The sequence below is a fragment of the Schistocerca serialis genome, chromosome 8 (assembly GCF_023864345.2).
Source record: "Schistocerca serialis cubense isolate TAMUIC-IGC-003099 chromosome 8, iqSchSeri2.2, whole genome shotgun sequence".
Taxonomy (NCBI): domain Eukaryota; kingdom Metazoa; phylum Arthropoda; class Insecta; order Orthoptera; family Acrididae; genus Schistocerca; species Schistocerca serialis.
This window is the reverse complement of record NC_064645.1, coordinates 48,337,987-48,365,110: the sequence shown is the minus strand read 5'-3', so window position 1 is coordinate 48,365,110 and position 27,124 is coordinate 48,337,987. Positions and strand designations below refer to the sequence as shown.

At 45.4% G+C, this 27,124-nt stretch overlaps 1 protein-coding gene across 1 annotated transcript in view; it reads left to right on the top strand.

The window, feature by feature from the left end:
* The window catches only part of LOC126416586 (uncharacterized), a 347,834-nt gene that overhangs the window by 45,496 nt on the left and 275,214 nt on the right, over positions 1-27,124 (top strand). Inside the window, exons 2-4 of the mRNA XM_050084338.1 lie at positions 13,206-13,375; positions 13,483-13,530; positions 17,995-18,069. Of these exons, the coding sequence (XP_049940295.1) occupies positions 13,288-13,375; positions 13,483-13,530; positions 17,995-18,069 (211 nt within the window). The 5' untranslated portion in view covers positions 13,206-13,287. The remainder of the gene's footprint in view (positions 1-13,205; positions 13,376-13,482; positions 13,531-17,994; positions 18,070-27,124) is intronic.

The window sequence follows — 27,124 nt, the reverse complement described above, 5'->3', positions numbered from 1 at the left end:
TATCCGGTGAAGGTAATGAGTACTCTAGTGTAAACAAGTAACATCGGACGGCGATGGCGCTTTCGGGTAGAAAGACGACGATAAAATTAGAGGTCCGTGACTCTGAGCACTATGGGACTTAACTTCTGAGGTCATCAGTCCCCTAGAACGCAGAACTACTTAAACCTAACTAACCCAAGGACATCACACACATCCATGCCCGAGGCAGTATTCGAATCTGCGACCGTAGTGGTCGCGCGGTTCCAGACTGTAGCGCCAAGAACCGCTCGGCCACCCCGGCCGGCTTAGCGGTCCGTGCCCAGTGCACACGACCTAAGGTGCACGAAGCAGATCGTGTCGTGCGTGAAGCACGTCGGTCGACAGGTGATCCGAGCACGGGGCTCACAACCCGAACCACGCGCCACCGTCAAGCACTACTGAAGGACTGGGTCCCTTACTTCGATTGCACATAATTCATTAAGGTCAATCCAACACATTTATTTCAAATAACATATATGAAGTTACATTTGAATCTGTCTGACATTAAACAGGAATTAAAAAAGAACTTCAATATCAGCTGATTAATGTGTGAAGCGCGAGTTTAGCCAATAACCAGATAAAGTAAACAATTCAGCGTAATTCAAAAGAAAGAGAAACACAAAAATTGAATCAATACACCCCACTGACAAATATCCAAAGAACCTTACAAGCCCGCATCTCGTGGTCGTGCGGTAGCGTTCTCGCTTCCCACGCCCGGGTTCCCGGGTTCGATTCCCGGCGGGGTCAGGGATTTTCTCTGCCTCGTGATGGCTGGGTGTTGTGTGCTGTCCTTAGGTTAGTTAGGTTTAAGTAGTTCTAAGTTCTAGGGGACTTATGACCACAGCAGTTGAGTCCCATAGTGCTCAGAGCCATTTTTTTGAACCTTACAATACTACTCAAAAGAATACACTGAAGCGGGGAGGAGTCATTCACCCGACAGAACACTTCGAAATGAGATCAATAACACAGCTGCGTGCCCCAGAAAACAGCAAGACATTAAATACACTTCATTTAACGAATAACAAATGCTCATTAACATTACGCCACTCCTGTTTGAACTGCAGTGTCCCAAAAAAACAGGCACTTTTATCTGTTTAAATTACAGCATTAAGGAGTTCCAAACGATGTCCAATACAAATCTTTCCTCTTTCTAGGCGGAGGTTGAGCCAGAAACACAGAATGCCACAAAAAACCAGTTTTGCTGTCAAATCTTACAGGACACCCGGAAGCAGTAACAGACAAGGGTTCGGCACCCACAAACAACACAGGCTAAGAGTCAGGCTGGGAGCACATCCTACACTACGCGCACTACAAACTGTAGACATTCCGGACGAACATCCGCTTGCGGTGTGCTATAAGGACGAAGCAACCGACAGGCCCACGCCGTGCTTCTCACACAGGCACCTAAGTTTGTACAAACATCTAGGCCAACGCTAATTGCGGACTCCCCTCTCACTGCGAGGCTTGGCACAGTTTATACGAAATGCCTTCCAGGCAACCAGTAACCGTCGCAGGAGTTTCACGATTACCGAACAGCCTTAGCCTTACGCCCGAGCCACAACTCCGCCAGTCCCACCGGCCGCCCCAAACCGCCTGCCTCTCGCCGTCCCTCGCGCCCCAGCCGAAAACGCAAAGATGCTCATGCCCGGGGACGCGCCAAAGATAACAAACCGATCGCTGATGATCGACCAGCGATCTGGCTCGACAGGAACTGCTCGAAATACAGCTTTCGATGTTCTGGACACAGTTTACGTGAAATTTGTCGACGAAGCAGCATACTCGCCGTTCCACAGACCGACATCGTTCCCGCCACTCGGACGGCAACGTGAGAGAAGTGACTGTCGACCGTGCAGGACTCGGGGTTCGGAACGTACGAATCTTCACGCTGCCCTTTGAAGTTCCTGCCACGCTCCTCGTGGACTCGCTGCGGCATTGCGGGGAAGTACTAAGTGGCCCGTGCTCGGGACGTATCCTGTTCTGAACGGACTGTATCAGGTGCGAATAGAACTGTGCAGACACAGCCAGTCGTAAGTGACCGTTGCAGGCTGTCGAGCGATCGTCATTTACGACTGTCAACAGGGGACTTGTTCGGCGTGCGGGCAGGAAGGGCACGTTCGCTCTGACTGCGTGCAGAGGCGCCTTGTACGGCTACCTCGACCACATAATTCGAGCTGGTACGACGCCTACGTCGCAGCCGACGACACTGCCTGTTTGCTACCTACACTGAGACAGCGAGGGCGGTGACGGACGCGGACGTTGTTCCCCTCCAGTTCGCGACCCCTGCGGCCGCGGCCTGCATCTGAGCCGCCGACGTGCTCGCCAGCAGCGACCACGACGGCACTCCAGCCGTGTGGGGAAGGAGCGCACCTGAAGAGCGATTCGAGCTCGGACACGGACACGCGACGGGAGCCTACTTTCTTGCGAACCATGGATGAAGCGTATCAGACAGATGCCATATTCCTTGACTTCCGGACAGCGTTTGACTCGGTGCCCCACTGCAGACTCCTAACTAAGGTACGAGCATATGGGATTGGTTCCCAAATATGTGAGTGGCTCGAAGACTTCTTAAGTAATAGAACCCAGTACGTTGTCTTCGATGGTGAGTGTTCATCGGAGGTGAGGGTATCATCTGGAGTGCCCCAGGGAATTGTGGTAGGTCCGCTGTTGTTTTCTATCTACATAAATGATCTTTTCGATAGGGTGGATAGCAGCAGTTTGCTGATGATGCTGTGGTGTATGGGAAGGTGTCGTCGTTGAGTGACTGTAGGACGATACAAGATGACTCGGACAGGATTTGTGATTGGTGTAAGGAATGGCAGCTAACTCTAAATATAGATAAATGTAAATTAATGCAGATGAATAGGAAAAAAAATCCCATAATGTTTTAATACTCCATTAGTAGTATAGCGCTTGATGCAGCCACGTCGATTAAATATTTGTGCTTAACATTGCAGAGGGATATGAAGTGGGACAAGCATGTAACGGCAGTTGTGGGGAAGGCGGATAGTCGTGTTCGGTTCATTGGTAGAATTTTGGGAAGATGTGCTTCATCTGTAAAGGAGACCGCTTATAAAACACTAATACGACCTATTCTTGAGTACTGCTCGAGCGTTTGGGATCGCTATCAGGTCGGATTGAGGGAGGACATAGAAGCAATTCGGAGGCGCGCTGCTAGATTTGTTACTGGTAGGTTTGATCGTCACGCGAGTGTTACGGAAAGGCTTCAGGAACTCGGGTGGGAGTCTCTAGAGGAAAGGAGGCGTTCTTTTCGTGAATCGCTACTGAGGAAATTTAGAGAACTAGCATTTGAGGCTGACTGCAGCACAATTTTACTGTCGGCAACTTACATTTCGCGGAAACACCACAAACATAAGATAACAGAGATTAGTGCTCGTGCGGAGGTATATAGGCAGTCATTTTTGCCTCGTTCTGTTTTGGAGTGGAACAGGGAGAGAAGATGCTAGTTGTCGTACGAGGTACCCTTCGCCACGCACCGTATGGTGGATTACAGAGTATGTATGTAGATGTAGATGTAGATGTACTTTTCGTAGTGATCCACAGGATGCAGACACGGGTTCCCGCAAACACAAGTCACCCAAACGGCGAAAGGAGAGGAGGCTATGCGCAAGAAACGCTTCGCAAGACGGTGACACGTTTCACGCTCTTGGGGACAACCCCTCTGTGGACGCCATTCCCACGGTTGACGTTTCGCTGCTGGCAACGTCTGCCCGAGGAAACACACAGCTTGACGGTGCCCGACCCACTGACGAGCCTCATGTCGATTTTGCGGCTCCTAACGTACCACACGTCCAGCCTGGCGACTCGGCGTCCGACATTGAGACGGGAACAATGACGTCAGGCCCGAGAGACCACCTGACTTCCGCGGCCGGCGGATCGTCGGCACACCTCTTGTCTCTGGCGATCAGTAATATATGTGTGTTGCGGGTGACAGGGAAGGTCAGAGAAGGGCGATGAGGCGCTTACTGGCTCAAACGATTGCAGGATACGTCATCGTACTATACAATTTCCCAGGTATATGGATACGTACAGTCAATGTCAACGATATTAGTTCGACGATCAAAACCCGGCTGTTGAAGAACGTGATTCGGGTGGCGGACATTGATATGGTGCTTCTGCTCCTGGATGTCTATGGAACCTGCGTTACGTCCGTACAACTACTGACGTGTCAAGAGTCGAGAGCAAACAGTCTATTACTCTACTGAGGTATCTCCAATGTTTCAACGCGCTACAGAGCACCTAGTGGTGGGTGCGATGACTATGGAACTCGTTACACGCGGACATACACACTTCGCCAGCCACTCGGCCAGCAGGTTCGGCAGGATTTACGTTTTCATAGGTCTTTGGGCAGCGAGTGTCCGTGCCGAGCTGTGGCCCACGGCATTCACTGAGCGTCAGGCCATCGTCTGCCCCTGACCCTGCCACTACAACAGATGAGCCGTACTAGAGGACAGTGGACTCTTAATGTCGACATTCTCCAGGAAGAGGCTTGCCCTCTAGCAGTCGCTGATAGGTGTAACAAATGTGAACGAGGACGTCGTACCTACGATTCCGCGGAAAGGTGGTGGATCCACTGAACCAAACCAGCTATTTGCTGCACGTTCGTGGTGGATGTACAGGCAGGGCGCTTTGGCAACGATAGAGCCCTGAGTTTTACTACAATGTCTTGCAGGAAGTAGCCTCGCAGTAACCTCCGCCACAGCGCCAAACGGCCAACCTCCGGAGACAGACACAGCTCCTGCAGATCACGGCTATCAGATTGGGAGGCACGCGGGTTCGATCGAGACTGCGAGATTCCATTCCAGAGGTTCGTGCTTCTCTTCATCACGTCGTCAGAGAATCGTAACAGGCGACTTATCACTGCAGTTGTTGCGGCGGACGGACAACATTAAGAGACAAACACCCCAATCTCCCGTGTCCTCACAGGTTATTACCGCACTCTCTGTCAGACGACACATTCTTGGAGGCCGTCACAATGGAAGAAATGGGCATGGCCCCGTCGCGGGGCGCGAGAAACTAATCCCCTGGACTTGATGGTCTTCCGATTGAATATTATGGCATCTTCTCTGACGTGATGGGGAACGTTCGGCAACAGATGTACTCCGAACCCCTGGATCCAAAATTTCGCGTCCCACCCCTCCCCCCCTCCCCCCCGCGAATTTTGGTTCAAAATGGTTCAAATGGCTCTGAGCACTATGAGACTTAACTTCTGAGGTCATCAGTCCCCTAGAACTTAGAACTACTTAAACCTAACTAACCTAAGGACATGACACACATCCATGATCGAGGCAGGCTTCGAACCTGCGACCATAGCGGTCGAGAGGTTCCACACTGTAGCGCTTAGAAGCGCTCGGCCACCCCAGCCGGCGCGAATTTCGGGAGGGTGTGGTAAACCCAGTGACAAAACCCAACAGGGAGGTGTAGACCGCAAGACTCCCGCCTGTTGACATCAGTCAGTTCCGACTGCAAGCTGTTCGCATGCATACTTCGTGCTCGCCTCCTCGCTACTGTCATAGATACCACTCACGTCGACCAAGCATGTCTGGGAGGTGGCACTAATATATCTACATATGGCGTTAAACTCTTATGGACATGTCGTGGCGCTAATGTCAGCATGTGGCTTAGAAGGCGCCCTCGTGGCTGCTGACCCAGACCACGCGTTTAACCGAGTTCATCAGGCTTACTTAGAGAAGACGTGTCTGTCCCCAGTATCCACTGGTGCGGTTCTCTGTCTCAGCCGCGTGGCCCCTTGCAATGTCCTGGTCAACGGCTACCGCGCGCCGCAGTTCACTGTTGACAGCTCAGTGTGACAAGGGTGCTTGCTGTCGGCCTTTCTCCTCGCCGTCGCTCTCGAGCCTCCACTTCAGGGTCCACGTCAGTGTTTGCGGGGCATTCGCCTCCGCAATGCGCGTTTTACGTGTGGTGTCTGCGCCGACGATGTAGCTTTCTTGGCGAGGTCGGCAGAAGATCCATGTACGGCCGTCGAGTGGCTTTAGTGCTGCGGCGAGGTGGTCGGGAGCCGTGTCAACCTGCGCAAGTCGCGCTCAGTGGATGTGGGCAAAGAACTAAATATCAGTACGCTGCTGCCCAGTACCGAGATCCTGGCGATGGAATGTTTGGGAGTGACCTTCCGTGGGAACGTGCCCCGCACAGTAGCACCTATGTATCGCAGAGTACATAATACGATCGACGCGGATGTTCGTCTCCATACATTTCGAACACTTGACTCGATTATGCAGGTACCTTTTGTCAATATCTACGTCGCCCCGAAACTTAATCATTACACACATAAGTTCTCCCAACACCCGCTACGGTGGCTGCTAAGTTACAGGTGGCCTTTGGTCATTTCGGCAGCGATAGTAGGGTATTCGAGACTATTCGAGACCCGTTACGAGACACTGACGTTGCCCACACACGCAGACGGCACTCGAATGATAAACGTGCAAAACAGGGCACGCGCTCTCATTTGCGGACGATGCATCGCCTACGCGCTTTGGACAAGCACACGTGCACCGGTACACCGATTCAGGAGGTGGCGCCCCAGTCCCTCCGGCCGCGTGTTCCTCTTGGACATATCGCGCCACCACTGAGTCACATCCGCACTTACATAGTCGACACGAGTTATCTGTTGGATGTTCTACGGACTACATGAGTTCCTAGGGCTTCCATCACTACTTTCAGCGGACACTGCCTGCTGACGTGACTGAACATCGACATCAGGCGATTGGCTGGAGGAGGGTATGGGGTAACATACACTCGCCTTTCCTTCCCACTGCGGTGAGTGCGCTGTGGTACGTGCAAACGACTGGAAAATTTCCCACCCGACAACGTTTGCACACTACACATCTTGCCAGGGGCCGTGTCTGTCCCAGATGAGCAGCTGTCGACACGGTCATGCACCGTTTCGTGTGTGGTACGACTGCCGACTGCTGGCTCCTCACACGGCGCGTGTTGGCATCGTTGCTGCGACGGACGCCTCAGCCTGTAGAGCCCACCGAAGTGATCCACCGCGAAGTCACTTGCCACCCTGCCACTCGCCATGGCGCCGCGTTGTCATACTCTTTTAGGCAGGGCTTTGCAGAGTTCTTAGATTTTTGCTACTATATAAGGAGCAACTACACGGTTTTATGGCGCAAGGCGTCGTATGGTTCGCTCTTTGCGAATTACTTGGGGTCGTTGTTTACGAACCCTCCAGACTGTTATGCCGTGGTCGGTTGATGAATTCTGTGTCGATTCCCAACGTTTCGTCTCCGACTGCGGGAGACATCTTCAAGGGGGTCCGTAGCTCAATGGAAGGTCCAACACACCCACTGGCTCGTTGGGAATCGACACAGAATTCATCAACCGACCACGGCATAACAGCCGGGATAATTATAATGGATATCATATTTCCGGCCGTGAAAGTCTACATTTTAGAACCCTCCAGAGTATTGGATTGTAACGAGAGTGAGAAAAGATTGAAGATATAGCACAGGATGGGCTGATAAGAGATATCAACGATAATTCTAGGGTGTTGCACCCTCGCTGAACGAGAGACGAGTAGGACATCCCGCCGTCTGGCTGCTGTGGACAGCCCTAGAAGAAGCTTAAAGAAAAATAGAAAATAAAACAAATAAAAGATAACAAAAATATCGTACCCTTTGTTTTATCTGTTAAAAAAAAAAACAATCAGAGTTGTTCGTGGGCGGAGTCTGAAGCGGAGGCAAACATCCGTCCTAGTTAGCTTAGGGTGAAAGTGGCCGTGGCACTAGAGATCGTTTTTGTTTGTAGATTAGATAGGTTTTTTGGAGTAGCAGGAGTGTTATGTGCCAACGCCTGAAGTGGAAGGGGTCTAGGGCAACAAAAAAGTAAAAAAAGAACAAAAAGTACAAAATAAAAATAAGCAGAAGGCCTAAGTTTGAATTGGGATCTGGCTCAGATTTTCAGCTTGTGCCAGTGGTATAAATCAATGTCCACTGGTAGCCAATGTCTTTAATTCCTCTGTGTCTTCGAAAACTAATCATATTATACTCATAAGACAGTAGTTTCTTGCAAACAGGACAGACAAACAAAACGATTTAATTGTTAATTTTATGCTGTTATGATTTACAGTATTTTGATACAAAGTTTGAAGTTTGCTCACAGGGACAATTTTCGCCAAAATCGCTTATGGAATGCTTCCGCTGAGGTTTAGGGGCTTATAGTCCAATCTGAGGCTGTTTCTTGACCAGAAGTGTCTCGTATAAAACTACAAATTTGCTCGTCTCGACTTCACCTACATCACTGTCGAAGGCTGTAAACATCCTCTCTCTGTCTCTCTCTCTCTCGCTCATGTACATGTACAGACAAACAAATGATTAAAATTTCAGAAAAATTGGACGATTTATTCAAGAGACTGGGCAAGTCAATAACGCGTTTGTTCACCTCTGCCCTTATGGAAGTAGTTATTCGGCTGGGCATTGACTGACAGAGTTGGTGGAAGTCCTCCTGAGTGGTGTCCTGCCAAATTCTATCCAACTGGCGCGTCAGATCGTCAAAATCCCGAGCTAACTGGAGGGTCCTGCCGATAGCGTTCCAAACGTTCTCAATTGGAAAGAGATCCGATGGCCGAGGTAGGATTTGGTGAGCACGAAGGCAAGCAGTAGATACGCTCGGCGTGGGCCGGCGGACATTTTCTCGATCAAATGTAAGGCCAGGAGGACTTGGCACGAAGAACAGCAAAACGAGCGTAAAATGTCGTCGACGTACCGCTGCGCTCTAAGTGTGTCCTCCTACGGCATCCCAGACCATCACTCCTGACTGTCAGGCCGAATGCAGGCGACAGTCATGTTGGCATCCCACCGCACCACTGTCCGGGACGTCGGGGCTCAGTCTGAAAGGGAACTCATCACTCAAGACAATTCTGCTCCAGCCAATGAGAGGCCAGGCCGAACCTGTCCATCACCACTGCAGAGGGGCTTGTGGTGTACATAGGCCAACGGCTGTCACCGCAAAAGACACTGTGAGCTCAGCCCTCTTTATGTGAACCTCCTACAAATTGTACTTGTGGTGACTGGAGCACCGATCCGTGATAAAGATGATCCCGGGGCTCTGAGTGCCTCTCCGACGATTTCTCGTCCCTCACTTTCTGCCGCCTCTGCAGATGAACCGCTTCCTTGTTGCGCTGTGTTCGGCCACGGTTCACCCAGTCCTGCCGCCATCGTCGAATGGTGGCATCGCTCCTGTTCAAACGTCGAGCGATTCGTTGATTACTTCAACCAGATTATGTGAGTCCAACTGCACGTTCTCTCTCAAATACCGACGTCTTCGTATATTGTTCACGACCTTTTCTACGCGTCGTAGTTACTGTCCAGCTGAGTCACGGAATCGGCAAGTTCCTTGTTTACCGGACTTGCCAGGCACGTGGTGAAACTTACTGGAACGTCACACATGCATCCATCGGCCGTCAAAGTTTACATTTTTCAATTTCCGTCGATACCTACATGAATATCAAATTGTGACCAATATGTATAACTCCTTCGTTGTTTTTTTTTTGTGTTAGAATACATATCAGGCGGACACGTTCATGAGTTTACTCTGATGAGGATATGGCCAGAGTCATGGTGTACAGTTTGGCGTGAATTGTTTAATATTCCTAAGACCATTGATGTGTATGGTGAAAATGTTTTGAAAAGTTTTCGTTCAAGGTGTTCTTTTCGAAGAATGCGCTAGGTTACTGGATTCCACCGAAACAGCAACAGAAGTGGTGAACTGTTCTGGTCTGGCGTTGCAACCTTTTTTCCGAATTTCATTTGTATTTCTGTTGTACCATGTTCAGCTTTGCTCTTTTACCAAGGCATAGTACGTTTTACATGACTTAACTTGTTTAATATGCTAATGTAGTTGTAATTGCGATAGTTTGCTAGTCAGAGTCTATTACTGAACAAAATAAACGAAGGACAAGGCACGTGAGGAAACTTGTCGCTGGTGACCTCGGTGTTGAGCGCCCGTAAGCTCCTTTCAGGAAACTTGTGGAATATCATAGTTACTGTGAGTATATTACATTTTTCCAGTTTTGTTTTTGCAAGCCCGCACAATTTCTCTTTCATCAGCTGTAACTGGATTGTGGCACTGAAAAAACCTGTAGTCACTTCTGTCAGCTGGCCGGTGTGGCTGTGCGGTTCTAGGCGCTTCAGTATGGAACCGCGTGACCGCTACGGTCGCACGTTTGAATCCTCCCTCGGGCATGGATGTGTGTGATGTCCTTAGGTTAGTTAGGTTTAATTAGTTCTAAGTTCTAGGCGACTGATGACCTCAGAAGTTAAGTCGCATAGTGCTCATAGCCATTTGAACCACTTGAACTTCTGTCTATATTTAAAAAAGTGTTCTAAGCGTATTATAATTTTCCATACACTCGTTTCGATATCTTGAACTATACATGAAATGTAATAATTTTTTAAAAATAAATCACTTTTACTGTAATGGAGTGCGCCTACGTGAAAATCCAAAGCCAAAGACAGTCTGTACATTTACGTTTATATATATATTCCGAAAGCCACCGTGTGGCGAAGTGTACCACCACATCCGACGGCTAGTCGTTTCCTTTCGCGGTCCACTCGCGAATACGGCGAGGGAAGCAGGGCTGCCTACAGCCCTCCCCCCCCCCCCCTCCCCCGTACCACCCTTAATCTCCCTTGTATTATCTCCGCAGTCCGTAGAGAAAATGTGCATTGGGGGCAGTAGAATCGTTCTGCAGTTGGCCTCAAATGCCCGTTCTCTAAATTTCGTCATGGTGCTCCTCGAAAACAGCGTCCTCTTCCCTCCAGCGTTTGTCATTTAACTTCGCCAGGCATCTCCATAAAACTTGCGCGCTAACTCTGCGCTCCGATCTTCGTCAGTGGGACACCGTGTCTAGCGCTTTTTGGAATCTAGGGACAAGAAATCTGTCTGGTGCCCTCCAGTGAGAGTTTGTACGAGGTGTCGTGTGCGAAAGCGGCAAGCAGAGCTTCGCACGAGCGATGCTTTATAAATCCGTGCTGTTTGTGGACAGAAGCTTTTCTGTCTCAAGAAAATTTGTTATATTCAGAGTCAATTACGCAGGTCTGTAACTACGCAGATCCATTGTTTTACCCTTTCGTATGTGCAGGAGTCACCTGCACTTATTTCCAGACTTTACAGATGCTTTGGGCTTTTCGCTGGGCGGGAGTTTCACGATTTATGCGTTTCAAGTAAGGGGCCAGTGACGTAGAGTACTCTCTGTAAAACGTAACTGTTGGACCTTGCCAACTATACGTTTGCAACTCTCCTAGTCGTTCCTCTAGGCCACGGATGCCTATTTTTATCTCCTCCATGCGGGAGGTGTACGACAGTCAAACGACGGTGTGTTTGTACGATCCTCCTGCGTCAGTGGTTTCTTAAACGTGAAATTTAAAACGTCATCTTTCCTCTTGCGAGTAGACAGAGAGTGACTTTACCTGTGTCCATAATTTTCTTGGCTTCTCGCCGAGATCTTTCGCTAAGGTCTGACGGTGGAAGTTGTATGTACCTCTCGACATCGGCGCGTTATTTTCTGACCCAACAGTGCAACAATCTCTGGTTCTTCAGCATTTTCCAGATCTGACTATTAAGCAACGGAGGGTCCTTACCTTTGCTATCCACGTACTTGGCACGAACGTCTCCAGAGTGCGATTTTCAATTTATATTTTTCGCGTATTTCCTCTACGTCAGTCATATTGCAGCTAAAGGTTTTGCATCCGTTGTCTAAGTGGGATGCTAACGACTGCATCTTTTTCTACCATAGAATACTCTCCTAGCCAACTAGACTGATTTATTAACTCGCTGTGGCCGAGTGGTTCTAGACCCTTCAGTCCGCAACCGCGCTGCTGCTACGATCGCAGGTTCTAATCCTGCCTCGGGCAGGGATGTGTGTGATGTCCTTATGTTAGTTAGGTTTAAGTTGTTCTAAGTCTACGGGACTGATCACCTCCGATGTTAAGTCCCATAGTGCTTAGAGCCATTTGAGGCATTTATTAACTTTAGTAACCACCATCATTATTATAACGTCATTATCAGTAATCCCTGTCTCTATACCGACAGTATCAATAAGATCACACCCATTTGTGGCTACAAGGTTTAAAGTATTTCAGTTGCATATGGGTTGTCTAACTAGTGGTTTTAGGAAAACATGCTCAAAGTACTTGTCAAGACTGCCTATCTGTACCAGTTGCAGTTAATCCATAGACGTCCCAGTCCGTTCTTAGCAGATTTAAGTCAACACCAACTACCACTGCACATTTTTGGTATTTCCGCGCTACTGAGTACAGACTTGTCTTGAATGATCCTACAACGACCTCAACTGAAACAATATTTTTGTCGACACCAACGAACACTACCCCGCCTGTAGCATCTAACCTGTCTTTGCGTTATACGTTCCATGTCAACATACACATGTTTCATACTCAGCAATGTATGAACCTATGTGCAACGAACGCAGTCTCACGGTGTCTTCTATTTTTCATTGCGAATTTCATGCTGTACGTTACTTAATTAGGAACTATCACAGTAATTATAGCCATTAATGATAAGATGGGCAGTTCACAATGAAGCTAACATGTCAGAATCGAAAATATTTTACTGAATACTTCACGTAAAACTGTTTCATAAAAAACGCAGAGCAGCTGGCGTTCGTGCGACGCCCTGCAGTTGCTGGAACTGCTGGGAACTGCCCGCTGGCCCTCCGCCCCCATACCGACGCCCATCCGGCCCCTGGCGACGTTTCCGCTGCTCGCTTTGGCCGCTGCCGCTGCTGCTGTTGACAAGACACCCCCCCCCCCCCCGCCCCCAGCTATCTTTTCCTTTGCACGAAACATCATCTCCTACTGCCACGAACTACAGTTTCATTTGAAAAAGCGAAGTTGATACTGTGGCAATTAACATACGTACGACAAAAGACTACATTTCCTTTCCTGCTTACTTTCTGCAAACTGATCAGATGCAAATAGAATTACGGAATCTTAAATGACGTCGGAAGTATTTAAGGTAAATAGCGTTGTTGAGTTATTCAGTATGTATTGGGCAGAACGGAGTAACATCAAGCTTATCAAATAACACAGCCCGAGCTATGTTGAAGATAATTTTTTGTACACTTTGTTGAGCATAAAATAGTTTTGTAACTATATTTGAATAAATATGAATTTTATATGAATTTACAGGTTTTTTGACAGCGTGCAAATGTCATGAAGATATTTTGATGGAATAGATCTTTTCTTGGGCCGACACCTTTGTCTTTGCATAATGTTTCGCAGAAGCGTTATTTTGCTCATCTGTACCTTTGTGGCAGTAATCGCAACTACTAACCACAGTGCTCCAGATTCCATTACAGGTAAAAAATTTACGTTTTGTCTGGGCATAGTAATGAATACCAATATCATGGCAAGTAATGAAAAAAATGTTCAATTTTCTCATCTATTTGCTTCCCTTTTTTTTTAGGATCTGATTCTGAAGTTACAATCTATCGTCTAAGAACCGGAAAACCAGGTTAGTATTTGTTTTAGGCATTTCTACTAACGTTTCACGGTTCAGGAAATTAATTTGGTGCTGACTTCGTCTCTTAATAAGTGCTTTGAGTCACAGTGTAATGACTTTTACTGTATCATTGCATATGATATTATAGAGTAATGAATTTTAGTGTATCATCGCTTTTGATATTATAGAGTATACTAGTCCGAATGTTAATCACTTATATGTTGCATACATGTTACATAGATCCTTATTAGCAATAGTCGTACCTGACTGTTGGACGTGTCAGTACCATTTACACACAGATATCTGAAAAATGTTTACTAACATTTACGTATATCATTCGACATCCGCTGCTTCCTATGTGTCCGAATAAAATCTGTCGAGAAACATTGGGTATTTTCGTAAGCTGTGCGCCGCAAAAACCGTATTTTGTAGCATAACATCAGTTGCAATGACTTTGCATTCTTAATTTTTATCTGAGATATCCTCGCTCAAAGAATCATTCTCCTCGAGTTTTATTGTATAACAACGTGGATGAACGCATACTTTCGTAAATTTACAGAAGTTGCAAGTACTGTACGTAACAAATTTCGTAGTAAAAAGGCGTTTGTCTTTCTGGCTGTAGTATAGGTGAATTTTATGTTCAACTGGAGTACATATTATCTGCATTTATCGTAAATTAACACTATTTTCGAGTTTGTTAGAGGCTGTAACCTCCAAAAATGTTTCGGGAAATTACTAGCTCTGAAACGAAATTTTTCTGTTGTTTAAATAAGAGTGTCAGTTTGCGAAATAATTTCTTCAGTCTTCAGTAGAAGGAGTGTCACCTTTTGCGTAACACATCCAGAAATTAAAGGACAAGCAGTAACATTATTTTGAAGTTACACTGAAGCGCCAAAGAAACTAGTATAGGCATGCATATTCAAATACAGAGATATGTAAACACGGAGAATGGCAGGTTATCAAGATTTAAGTGAGTTTGAAAGTGGTGTTATAGTCAGCACACGAGCGATAGGACACAGTATCTCCGAGGTAGCGATGAAGTGGGGATTTTCGCTTTCGACCTTTTCACGAGTGTACCACCAATGTCAGTAATCCAGTAAAACATCAAGTCTTCGACACTGCTGTGGCCTTAAAAAGATCTTGCAAGAAAGGCGACTGAAGAGATTCGTTCAACGTGACAGAAGTGCGGCCCCTTCCGCAAATTGATGCAGATTTCAATGCTGGGCCATCAACTAATGTCAGCCTGCGAACCATTCAACTAAACGTCTTCGATATGAGCTTTCGGAGCCGAAGGTCCCATCGTCTACCGTTGATTACTACACGACACAAAGCTTTGCGCCTCGTCTGGGCCCGTCAACACCGACACTGGACTTTTGATGAGTGGAAACATGTTGCCTGGTCGGACGGGTCTCGTTTCAAATTGTATCGAGTGTATGAACGTGCACGTATATGAGGACCACTGGTGGAGGCGCCGTAATGGTGTGGGACGCGTGCATTTGGAGTGATATGGAAACCTGATACGTCTAAATACGACACTGACAGGTGACACGTTCCAAAGCATCCTGTCTGATCATCTGCATCCATTTATGTCCATTGTACATTCCAACGGACTTTGGCAATTCCAGCAGTACAATGGGACACCCCATACGTCCAGAATTACTACAAAGTGGCTCCAGAATCACTCTTCTGAGTTTAAACACTTCCGCTGGCCACCAAACTCCCCAGACATGAAGATGATTGCGCATATGTTGGATGCCTTGCAACGTGCTATTCAGGAGAGATCTCCACCCACTGGTACTGTTGCTGACTGTATAATGGTTAGACAGAGATTTCAGAACCAGATTTTAAATTGTAAGACATTTCAAAGGGTGGATGTAAACTTCGACTGCAATTTTTTGGTTACGAGCTTCAGATTAAAAATGAAGGAATTGCAAAAAGGTAGGAAATTAAGGAAATGGGACCGGGATAGGGTGAAAGAACTAGAGATTGTTGAGAGTTTCAGAGGGAGCATTAGGCAATGGTTGACTAGAACAGCGAAAAGTAATACAACAGAAGAAGAATAGGTAGCTTTAACAAACAAATTAGTGAAGGCAGCAGTGGATCGAATAGGTAAAAAGACAAGGCCTAGTAGAAATCCTTCGATAACACAAGAAATATTTAACTTATGGAAGGAGAAAATATAAAAATGCAGCTAATCAAGCAGGTGAAAGGGAATAGAAACGTCTAACAATGAGACTGATAGGAAGAGCAAAACGGCTAAGTTGGAATGGCTACAGGACAAATGTAAGGATTTAAAAGCAAATATCACCAGAGGAAAGATAGATACTGCCTACGGGATACTTAAAGAAACATTTGGAGAAAAGAGAAGGATCTGTATGAATATCAGGAGAGCTCACGTAGGAAACCAGTCCTAAGCAAAGAAGGGGAAGCAGAAAGGTGGAAGGAGTACAGTGGCGTGGCAAAAGTGGGGGGGATGCGATATGCATGTATACAGATGGCGGTGGTATCGAGTGCACAAGGTACAAAAGGGCAATTCATTAGTGGATCTAATACTACTCTGGAGTTTCATGTGAAAAGGTTTCCGACTTCATTATAATCACACGACGGAAATTAACATATTTTGAACGCGGGAAACGGTAGTTGGAGCTAGACGCATAGGACGTCCATTTCGGAAATCGTTAGGGAATTCAGTGTTCCGATATCCACAGTGTCAAGTGTGTGCCCAGAAAACCACATTTCAGTCATTACTTCTCACCATAGATTACACAGTGCTTGACGGCCTTCACGTAACGACCAAGAGCAGCGGCGTTTGCGTAGAATTGTCGTTAACAGGCAAGCAACATTACGTGAAGTAACGGCAGAAATCAGTGCCGAACGTACGACGAACGCATTCATTAGGATAGTGCGGCGAAATTTGATATTTACGGGGCACGGCAGCAATTGACCGAAAAAAATTATTCAAATGGCTCTAAGTACTATGGGACTTAACATCTGAGGTCATCAGTCCCCTAGACTTAGAACTACTTAAACCTAACTAACCTAAGGACGTCACACACATCCATGCCCACTGCTGGATTCGAACCTGCGACCTTAGCAGCAGCGCGGTTCCGGACTGAAGCGCCTAGAACCTGTCGGTCACAGCGGCCGGCAGTCGATCGATGCTAGTGTATTTACTAACTGCACGACGCCGCCTGCAGCGCCTCTCCTGGGCTGGTGACCATATCGACTGGACCCTGGACGAATGATGAACCATGGGCTGATGAGATGAGTCCCCATTTCATTTGATTGGACCTGATGGTAGGGTCAGAATGTGGTGCAAACCTCTCGAAGCCATGTATCCATGTTGTCGACGAAGCACTGTGCAAGCTGGTGGTGGTTCCATAATGGTGTCGGCTGTGTTTACATGGAATGTCTGGGACCTGGTTATGTCCGGCTGCTTGGAGAACTTTTGCAGCCATTCGTGGACTTTATGTTTCCAGACAATAACGGAATATTTGTGTATGACAATGTGCCCACGTCATGACGCTACAATTGTTCGCAATTGGTCTGAAGAACATTCTGGACAATTTCAGTGAATTATCTGGCCACCAAGGTGGCCCGACATGAATCCCATCGAACGTTTATGGGAGATAATCGAGAGGTCTGCTTGTGCACAAAATCCTGCACCGGCAACAACTTCGGAAGTATGGACGGCTGTAGAGGCACCATGGCTCAGTACTTCTCCAGGAATTGTCCAACGACTTGTTGAGTCCACGCCATGTCGAGTTACTGCAGTACGCCAGGCAAAAGGAGTTCAGACACTTAGGAGCAACCCAAGACTTCTGTAACCCCAGTGTGCGTGGAGGAGCAGTACAAGGGAGATTACAGGACTGGGAGAGAACTCAGATGGAAGTAAGATGGCAGATATGCTACTTCGCGAAGAGTTGTTCCCAAAGCTGCTATTTCCACATAAATTCCTGACTTCGCTTCAAATGAAATTCTTTCATACAATAAACTAGTTAAATCTTAGATTTACATAATTCACCGCACAGTGAACACTCACAACAAAATTAGATCCACATATTAAGTAATTTAGGTCAATAGCAAAAACATAGGAAAAAAATCAAAACTGTACCCTGTTTTCCATAAGTAAAATAAGACTCAGAAAATATGACATACCGATAAAAAACTGCGCCTGGACAAGAAATCGGAAGAATCCTTTTTTCTCTTTGCAGCTGATGAAGATATAGAAGCCACATGTGTTTCACACACACACAGGGAGGAAAAATTAAAACAAAAGCTTAAAGATATATAAAGATGATTAAGAGTTTACATTATGTAACTTGTTGAAAACCAATATGCATATCGTTTTCAAACTTTTATGTACTAAGTACTGAGTAATAATCCAGTTTCAGAGAATACCATATATTTTTTAACTCATAAAATATCTTGTATGATATTGAAGTTTAATTTCAGGGGAAATTTCTCTAATTTCAGGACAAATGTTCCGAGATGATCATGTAGCAAAACTAGCAGCTAATCTTGAAGAAATAATAATGGAACGTGACTATGGTAAGTTAAACATATTGACTTATCAGCAGCTAAGCATGGTACATAGTAGGGAATTACAGCCTAGTAGCTTTCACTCTTTATGTCAGTAACAGTATGCAGATCAAGTGTTATATGAATAAGGAGCAAGAGTTGTGAATTTTGCTTAATTTCAGAAGCCGGTTTTTGACATTTAGAGTGCACCATAATGAAATAAAATATGAGCATTCTCAGTTAAAAAGCAATGTAATGTGATAGAAATAAAGATGATACATGAATAAGACTGTGAAACAACGTATAGACACAAAGAAATGAATACAACAACAAAAAAATAGGAATAAAGATAATGGTGGCAGGGACAATAGACGATTGCTGTTTTTGGTGTCCTGCAAAATATATATATAATAATATATATAAATAAAACAATCAGGAGTAAACAGTTTCCCACTGCATCGCTTAGCTGCTTTCTCAGAGTCCTTTCCAGTAGTTTTGCGTTGGCTCTGGAATGACCTCCCTTGTTATATCAGGGAACCGTGTAATGGCTCCAGCTTCAAAAGACAGTTTACGACATATGTGCTCTAGCAACAATAATTTCTGCTTTTGTTCCTGTGCACACTCGCTGCTGTATAATAACTTAGTATCGGTCTTTCCAACCACATCTTCCTAATTTCTATATCTACATCTACATACATACTCTGCAATCCACCATACGGTGTGTGGCGAAGGGTACCACGTACCACAACTAGCATCTTCTCTCTCTGTTCCACTCCCAAACACAACGAGGGAAAAATGACTGCCTACATGCCTCTGTACGAGCCCTAGTCTCTCTTATCTTTGTGGTCTTTCCGTGAAATGTAAGTTGGCGGAAGTAAAATTGTACTGTAGTCAGCGTCAAATGCTGGTTCTCTAAATTTCCTCAGTAGCGATTCACGAAAAGAACCCCTCCTTTCGCCAGCCGTTGTGGCCACGCGGTTAAAGGCGCTTCAGTCTGGCACCGCGCGACCGCTACGGTCGCAGGTTCGAATCCTGCCTCGGGCATGGATGTGTGTGATGTCCTTAGGTTAGTTAGGTTTAAGTAGTTCTATGTCTAGGGGACTGATGACCTAAGATGTTAAGTCCCATAGTGCTCAGAGCCATTTGAACCATTTGAACCCCTCCTTTCCTCTAGAGACTCCCACCCGAGTTCCTGAAGCATTTCCGTAACACTCGCGTGATGATCAAACCTACCAGTAACAAATCTAGCAGCCCGCCTCTGAATTGCTTCTGTGTCCTCCCTCAATCCGACCTGATAGCGATCCCAAACGCTCGAGCAGTACTCAAGAATAGGTCTTATTGATGTTTTATAGGCGGTCTCCTTTACAGATGAACCACATCTTCCCAAAATTCTACCAATGAACCGAACACGACTATCCGCCTTCCTCACAACTGCCATTACATGCTTGTCCCACTTCATATCGCTCTGCTGTGTTACGCCCAAATATTTAATCGACGTGACTGTGTCAAGCGCTACATTACTAATGGAGTATTAAAACATTACGGGATTCTTTTTCCTATTCATCTGCATTAATTTACATGTATCTATATTGATTGTTAGCTGCCATTCTTTACACCACTTACAAATCCTGTCCAAGTCATCTCGTATCCTCCTACAGTCACTCAACGACGACACCTTCCCGTACACGACAGTATCATCAGCAAACAGCCGCACATTGCTATCCACCCTATCCAAAAGATCATTTATGTAGATAGAAAACAACAGCGGACCTACCACAATTCCCTGGGGCACTCCAGATGATACCGTCACCTCCGATGAACACTCACCATCGAGGACAACGTACTGGGTTCTATTACTTAAGAAGTCTCCGAGCCACTCACGTATTTGGGAACCAATCCCATATGCTCGTACCTTAGTTAGGAGTCTGCAGTGGGGCACCGAGTCAAACGCTGTCCGGAAGTCAAGGAATATGGCATCCGTCTGCTACCCTTCATCCATGGTTCCCAAGATATCATGTGGAAAAAAGGGCGAGTTGCGTTTCGCAGGAGCGATGCTTTCTAAAGCCGTGCTAATGCATGGACAGCAACTTCTCTGTCTCAAGGAAATTCATTATATTCGAACTGAGAATGTGTTCGAGAATCCTGCAACAAACCGATGTTAAGGATATTGGTCTGTAATTTTGAGGATCCGTCCTTCTACCCTTCTTATAAACAGGCGTCACCTGCGCTTTTTTCCAGTCGCTCGGGACTTTACGTTGGGCAAGAGATTCACGATAAATGCAAGCTAAGTAAGGAGCCAATGCAGTAGAGTACTCTCTTAAAACCGAACTGGAATCCCATCAGGACCTGGCGATTTATTTATTTTCATCCCATTCAGCTGCTTCACAACCCCAGGGATGTCTATCACTATGTCCTCCATACGGGAATCTGTACGAGACTCAAACGGCGATATGTTTGTACGATCCTCCTGCGTGAAAGATTTCTCAAATGCTAAATTTAAAATTTCAGCTTTCGTTTTGCTGTCTTCCGTTGCCAGGCCAGACTGATCAGTGAGCGACTTGATAGAAGCCTTCGACCCGCTTACCGATTTTACCTAAGACCAGAATTTCCTAGGGCCTTCAGCAAGATCTTTTGCTAAGGTATGACGGTGGTAGTGGTTGAATGCTTCGCGCTTCGCTCTTTTTACAGCAGCACGAATCTCTACTAACTTTTGCCTGTCCTCATTCTCCCGATCTTTCTTGTACCGCGAGTGCAACTGTCTTTGCTTCCTGAGCATTCTCCGAATTGCGCTGTTAAACCACGGTGGGTCTTTTTCGTCCGTAACCCACTTTTTCGGCACATACTTGTCCAATGCGTGACTTACAATGTGTTTAAAATTTGCCCATAATTCTTCCACGTCCATCGTACCGGAAGTAAATGAAGTCCATTCATTTACTAAGTGGGATGCTAACAACTGCTTATCTGCTCTTTCTAGTAAGAATACTCTCCTAGCCTTCTTGACCGACTTTTTAACTTTCGTAACCATAGTCTTAATGACAACATAATGATCACTAATCCCTGTCAACACTGACACCGTCGATGAGGTCTGGTCTGTTCGTGGCTACCAGATCTAAAATGTTTCCATTGCGCGTTGGCTGTCGATTTAGCTGCTTAAGACAGTTTTTGGATAATCTGTTCAAAAGTAATTCACACGACGGATTGTCTGTACCACCTGTAATGAATCCATAGACATCCCAGTCTATACTAGGTAGGTTGAAGTCGCCTCCTACTAATATAGCATGATCCGGGTACTTCTGCGATACAGAATGTAGACTGCCTTTGAATGATTCTAGAGCTGTCACGGTGGAACCTGGTGGCCTGTAATAACACCCAACAATTAACTTTATTTGCTCTAGCCCTGTTAAACGTGTGCAGATGACTTCACAATCACGCTCTACTTCGACCTCAGTAGACACAATATTTTTGTCAACTGCAATGAAGACACCACCTCCTACGGTGTCTAATCTGTCTTTCCGATACACGTTCCAACCCTCACTAAATATTTCAGGACATCCAATCTCAGAGTTCAGCCAGATCTTAGTCCAGAGAATAATTTGCGCGCCACACGCTTCCTGGAGGGCAGTAAACTCGGGAACTTTATTCCGAACACTCTGGAAATTTACTGCAAATATCTTGATATCTGAAGTGTCTTTACACTGAGCGCGTCCTCATTTCCCTGCCTCCACGTCGACTGGTGAGTGTTCATCAGGGCACCTCGCACTACTGCCTAGCCTAAAAAAAACCCATGTGCACGCCACAAGTACTCTGCTACCCGAGTAGCCGCTTCCTTTGCTCAAAGCTCTTACTCGGTTCGGTCTACCTACATTTGTCTGCCTCAAATATCTGCCACTAACGTTATTATTAATGTTATTAGTATCAGTGGAGCTAGAATTATCGTCGTTAATTCCTTGTCAGCACTGAACCACTTTACAAATACTTCCCACATTACAGTTACTGTCATTTAATAAGTAACTAAAGCGTGAAATGTATACTGCAAATGTTCGATGCAGGAGAGGGCTTGTACGCCTGCACCTGATCAGATTAAATAAATAAACAAGTTTTCCTGTTATTGACTTTTGCCAAAGAAAACAAAACTGCACGGTCTATACGAAAATTTTCTTTGCTTGATGTACTGCGACTGTGAATTTCTGGGTTTAACTTTTATCGTTAACTGAACATGCCATTAGTGAGCAAACGTTTTGGTGCGTGTGTCTAAGAATCCCGTGGTCACTGATGACGGTTCTGCGAGATGCTCCCTTATCAACTATAGATAATTGTTTTACTGTTCGTTTATGTAGCAGAAGGCTTTTTTAATTCAGATGCATTGCTCCAGAAGATTATACGACAGGACAGTATTGAGTGAAAATACGGAAAGGGGGGCACCAATAGTATGTGCAAGGCAAGTATGAAAGAGCGATTCACTCTAGTATACACCTGAACACCTCATCCTGTATATTACCATTAGCCTTTTCTTCGGGCAATTGCAAGTCGTTTCCATTGAGTGTAACCGCAAAACACCAGTTTCTGCTAGGTCAAATGTTAAGTTGTTTGCTGTAAATCAGTTCCAAACATTTTCCATTATTATCCTGGTCGTCTCTCGAGTGGCTGTGTTTGGGTCGTTCATCAGAGTACACATCTTGAAGAGTGCTACAACGTTCATGTTGAAACATTAAATGAAGGTCAACAAAAGTTCTGCTATAAGTGCAAATTTTGCAGGACACCATATTTCAAGTTACCACTCATAATTTTGTTATATTGTGGTGGTATCATTTGTTAACGTAACCTTCCATTGTCTGTTGCCAACATAAGACACAAAAAATGCAAGTGGATTGCATTTCACGCCAGACCAATTAATTTACCTTGCAGAATTTTATGATCCGTTTAATCTAAGGCGTTGGCAAGAACAGAGAAAATGTAACCTGGAAACTGTTTAGTTGTAGCAGATATGTGTTTGTGACTGCATACATTGCTTTTTTTGTAGAGGATCTTTTGTAAAAGTCAAGTTAAACTATTGCAAAAAGATTTTTGTTAAAATGGAGGTAAACTTATATGTCAGAAGTTAACATCTCAAAAATTTTTGGGAGCCAACGAAGACGTAGTTGGATTTATAATAAGGCATTACTTCTTATCTTCAGTTTTATAAATCAATGATACTACTGCATATTTCAGCCTTTCACCTAATATACTTGGATTTATTGACTGATTACAAAGGTAACATATAGCAGTATGTTCCTCCCTTAGTTTTTAAAAATGTAATAAAATACTGTTTATTAATTTGTAGGATATTACACCTGTAGTGGAACACAATGAGAGAATAAATATTTAATGTTTATTGCTCAGCTGAGAGTATTCTGTGCAGTGACATATCATTCATCGGAAACATCTGTAAATATTGGTAATTAATAATGATATGACACAGTTTTTATATCAGGGTAGTCAACATAGGTGAGAATTTAAGTTCAATTAATCGCCTTTTGTCCTCAGACATATCGGCAGAGTGTGGTTAACCGTAGGATCAGATGGGCTTAATAATAAAATTATTTGTTCCTGACACAACATGTTTTTCTGACAGAACAAGTAGGGCATCTTCCACCTGTTTGTAATTATGGACTCAGAACTGAGGCAGCACTTCCGCTTTCCACATTAATGACGAAATTAATAATATGACTTAAGTGTCGTCCAGTTATGATCATAATTTACCTAATGATATAGATATTCACAACTATTCTTACAGCTAGGTCTCTATACTAGTGCATGCTGTTGTATATAACACACTTTTTATTACATAGATTTTCAGACTTGATTAATAAAATATGGTAATAAGCGATAGCCTCCTGCAAGTGAAAGAAACAGTTGAAAATTTCAAGTGAGTGTCTCTGTAAGTTGGTGTGTCATGACAAATCTGGAAAATTCTCCTTGTCATTTACATCTGCATCTTGAGGGTCTAGGCTTACGAGTGACTTAGTCACTCTTATAAATGACGTCATCAGTCTTATCAGTTATGTCATCATCCTTACCTGTTATAATCAGGACTTCTTTCCCACTCTCCTCCCTACTCCCACTCCCCACCAATTGCTGTCAGCCAATCACAGTGTAGTATTAAAAATGAAACAACCAATCAAAATTATAGATGGGGGAACTAACCCAACAGAGTTATTGGGGAACTAAAAACCTACACTCCCTCCCCTCCCCCTCCCCCTACCCAGTCGAAATCCAAGGCGGTGGAATTAGCTGAATAATATTAGTGGGTCTGTACTCTTGCCAATCATTACCTAGTGTTAAAATAAAATATCAAATCAAAATTTCCAAGGTCGCTGCACTAGGTCATTTGTGCTTTATGGCCCATCCCCTTCCCCTCTTACAAACCAGTCACGGCAAAATATTAAAATGGGGCAATGGTGCATGCAATGACGATAGTTTTAACAAATAAATAGAAAAGAAACCACAAGATAATAGTAGTAGTTCAATTGCTATATATACCCTAACACCCCTCCTCCTGTCCTGCAGCCAACAAAGCCTAAAAAAGAGACCACCAGCTGCATCTCTTCTGTGGTGTTCATGTAAAATAGTGGAAACACACACACACACACACACACACACACACACACACACACACACACACACACACACACACAGACACACACAGACCCCCCCTCCCCCCCACACACAAGTATTGGAACAAAGCCTGCTCTGGTCCACTGTGCATTGTTGGCAGGTGTATGCAAGATGGCGGCAATGGCGTCATCCAAAATAGTGGCATATAGACTTGGCAATAGCGCATGGCCTCATCCAAGATGGTGGCCAAGACGTCATTCAATATGGCGGATTTTGGCGGGAAGTTTGAATTTTGGTGGGAAAGTACCACGCCCCACTCCCCCTGAAAAATGGCGGTAAGCTCAAATTCCAACAGGATAATGCATTACACCATGGTTATATCTCTTCTACGCAAAGAAAATCGCAGGAAGATAGGCCACTTGGGCTACCTCCACTAACATAAGTCACCCGACCGCCACCTCTTCCTAGGGATTCGTGGGAAATGGAATCAGCCTGCAATGGGCTGCTGGAGAGAGGAAGGAGTGTACTTTATTTATTTTCGAACAAATTAATTATCAATGGAGTATATTTATCACAGTGATACAGAACACAGGCTCTGACATGCTACACAGCATACAGACCTGCAAACTACTCCTAAATAACTTATCTACAATGCTCTACACACGTGCCTGCTAATTGTAAAATGTCAAAATAATGCATTGCATAGTCTACCACTCGTAAATAATGCAATACATTTGCATCAAGAGAGCCAAATAACTACTAAATTGTCAAAATAATAATCCATCTAAAACACTCTTCAAATATGCTCGCTAATTGTCAACTATCGAAATCAGGTACCAGTTTTTATTTAAACAATTATAGACAGCACCACCAACCAGTGTGCTTGCCAGGAGGTCTGGACTCCAACTGACTTAGTACACACTACCACCAGCAGAGGGTACTGTCGACTATGATGTCATCTGATGAGGCGACTACCATTATTCAAGATGGCGACATACATTGTGTTCACCACGAGGCCTAGTACATGTTGACACCACCAGAGAGCGCTACTGTGGACTTGGAATGAATTTTCGCCAATGCCACGCCCACCTGGACTTGGAAGGAAATAGTTAAAATCTCCGTTACGATCCTCAACCGACCGCCACCTCCCCTTACTAATCCATGTTGTCAGGCTAACGTGCACTAACGTGTACTGAAGTGTACTAACATGCACAAACGTTTACTAACAAATGGCTCAAATGGCTCTGAGCACTATGGGACTTAACACATATGGTCATCAGTCCCCTAGAACTTAGAACTAATTAAACCTAACTAACCTAAGGACATCACACACATCCATGCCTGAGGCAGGATTCGAACCTGCGACTGTAGCGGTCACGCGGTTTCAGACTGAAGCGCCTAGAACTGCACGGCTACACCGGCTGGCGTTTACTAACATGCACAGGGCATGATGTAACTCAAAATGGTGGGGGTAAATGGCGGGGAAAGACTCTGCCTGTGCTGAACATGAGTTTTTATTTTGCAGGCAGTGTCTCCATCACCAGATCTAGGCTCCAACTGACCTAGTACCCAGTACCAGCACTAGAGGGCCCTGTCGACCCTGATCTCATCTGTTTGACCGCTTTCTCTATATTGCCATTCTAATGGGACAATTCCGATGGACACTATTGGCATCACAGTGTCAAGCCCGCGCCCTCATACTGACGTTACAGATCATGCAATAGAAATCTGCCCACGATTCAAATGGAACACGTGGGCGTCGCTGTCCCCTGGTGCTGACCCCACCCCCGCTGCAGCTAGGCACTCCCCGCGAAGTGATGAGGCCGTCAGCTGTGAAACGACAAACAGACGTCTGTTTGGGAACCGCACGCATGAGGCAGCGGCATTCCCATTATACTTGACACACCTGAGAAATTCCTCTCCAAATATGTGGTCATCTAGGTGCTTTTGATGATGTGATCATACGGGAGCGAAGACCTATTTCCAAAGTGCAGATGCTCCAAGGTGGCATGTTGCAGAAACACCCTTAATCATAACGCCATTTTCCTTGTTTAGAAATAGATCACTGTCTAAGCACAGACAGGGAGATCGTCCCAAGCACATTTAACAACATTCTCAACCTTATAGTGATGTCACATGACTATGTAAAAATAATAACCAAGTCGACCTCACGGAAATTGTATATTACCCTTGAAATAGTTAACACTCGCTTTCTTGGTGTCTCAGCTTGTATGCACGGAAATTCTTGCCCTAACAGAATCTGTTTACTGAAACAGCGCAGAATAACGTCGAATGCAGTCTTCCTCGAGGACCTAACGAGGTACCCTCTCCATCAAGTGTTACCCTTCCTGCTTTCAACTCAGACAAACGTCCCCACCGCTATGTAGAGATGCCTGTATCCCAGCACAAAGGATATGAATGAATCGAGCATTATGATTGGCTCTTGTCGAATTTACCCGCCGAATTGCTGATGCCGCCGGTATCGGAGCAG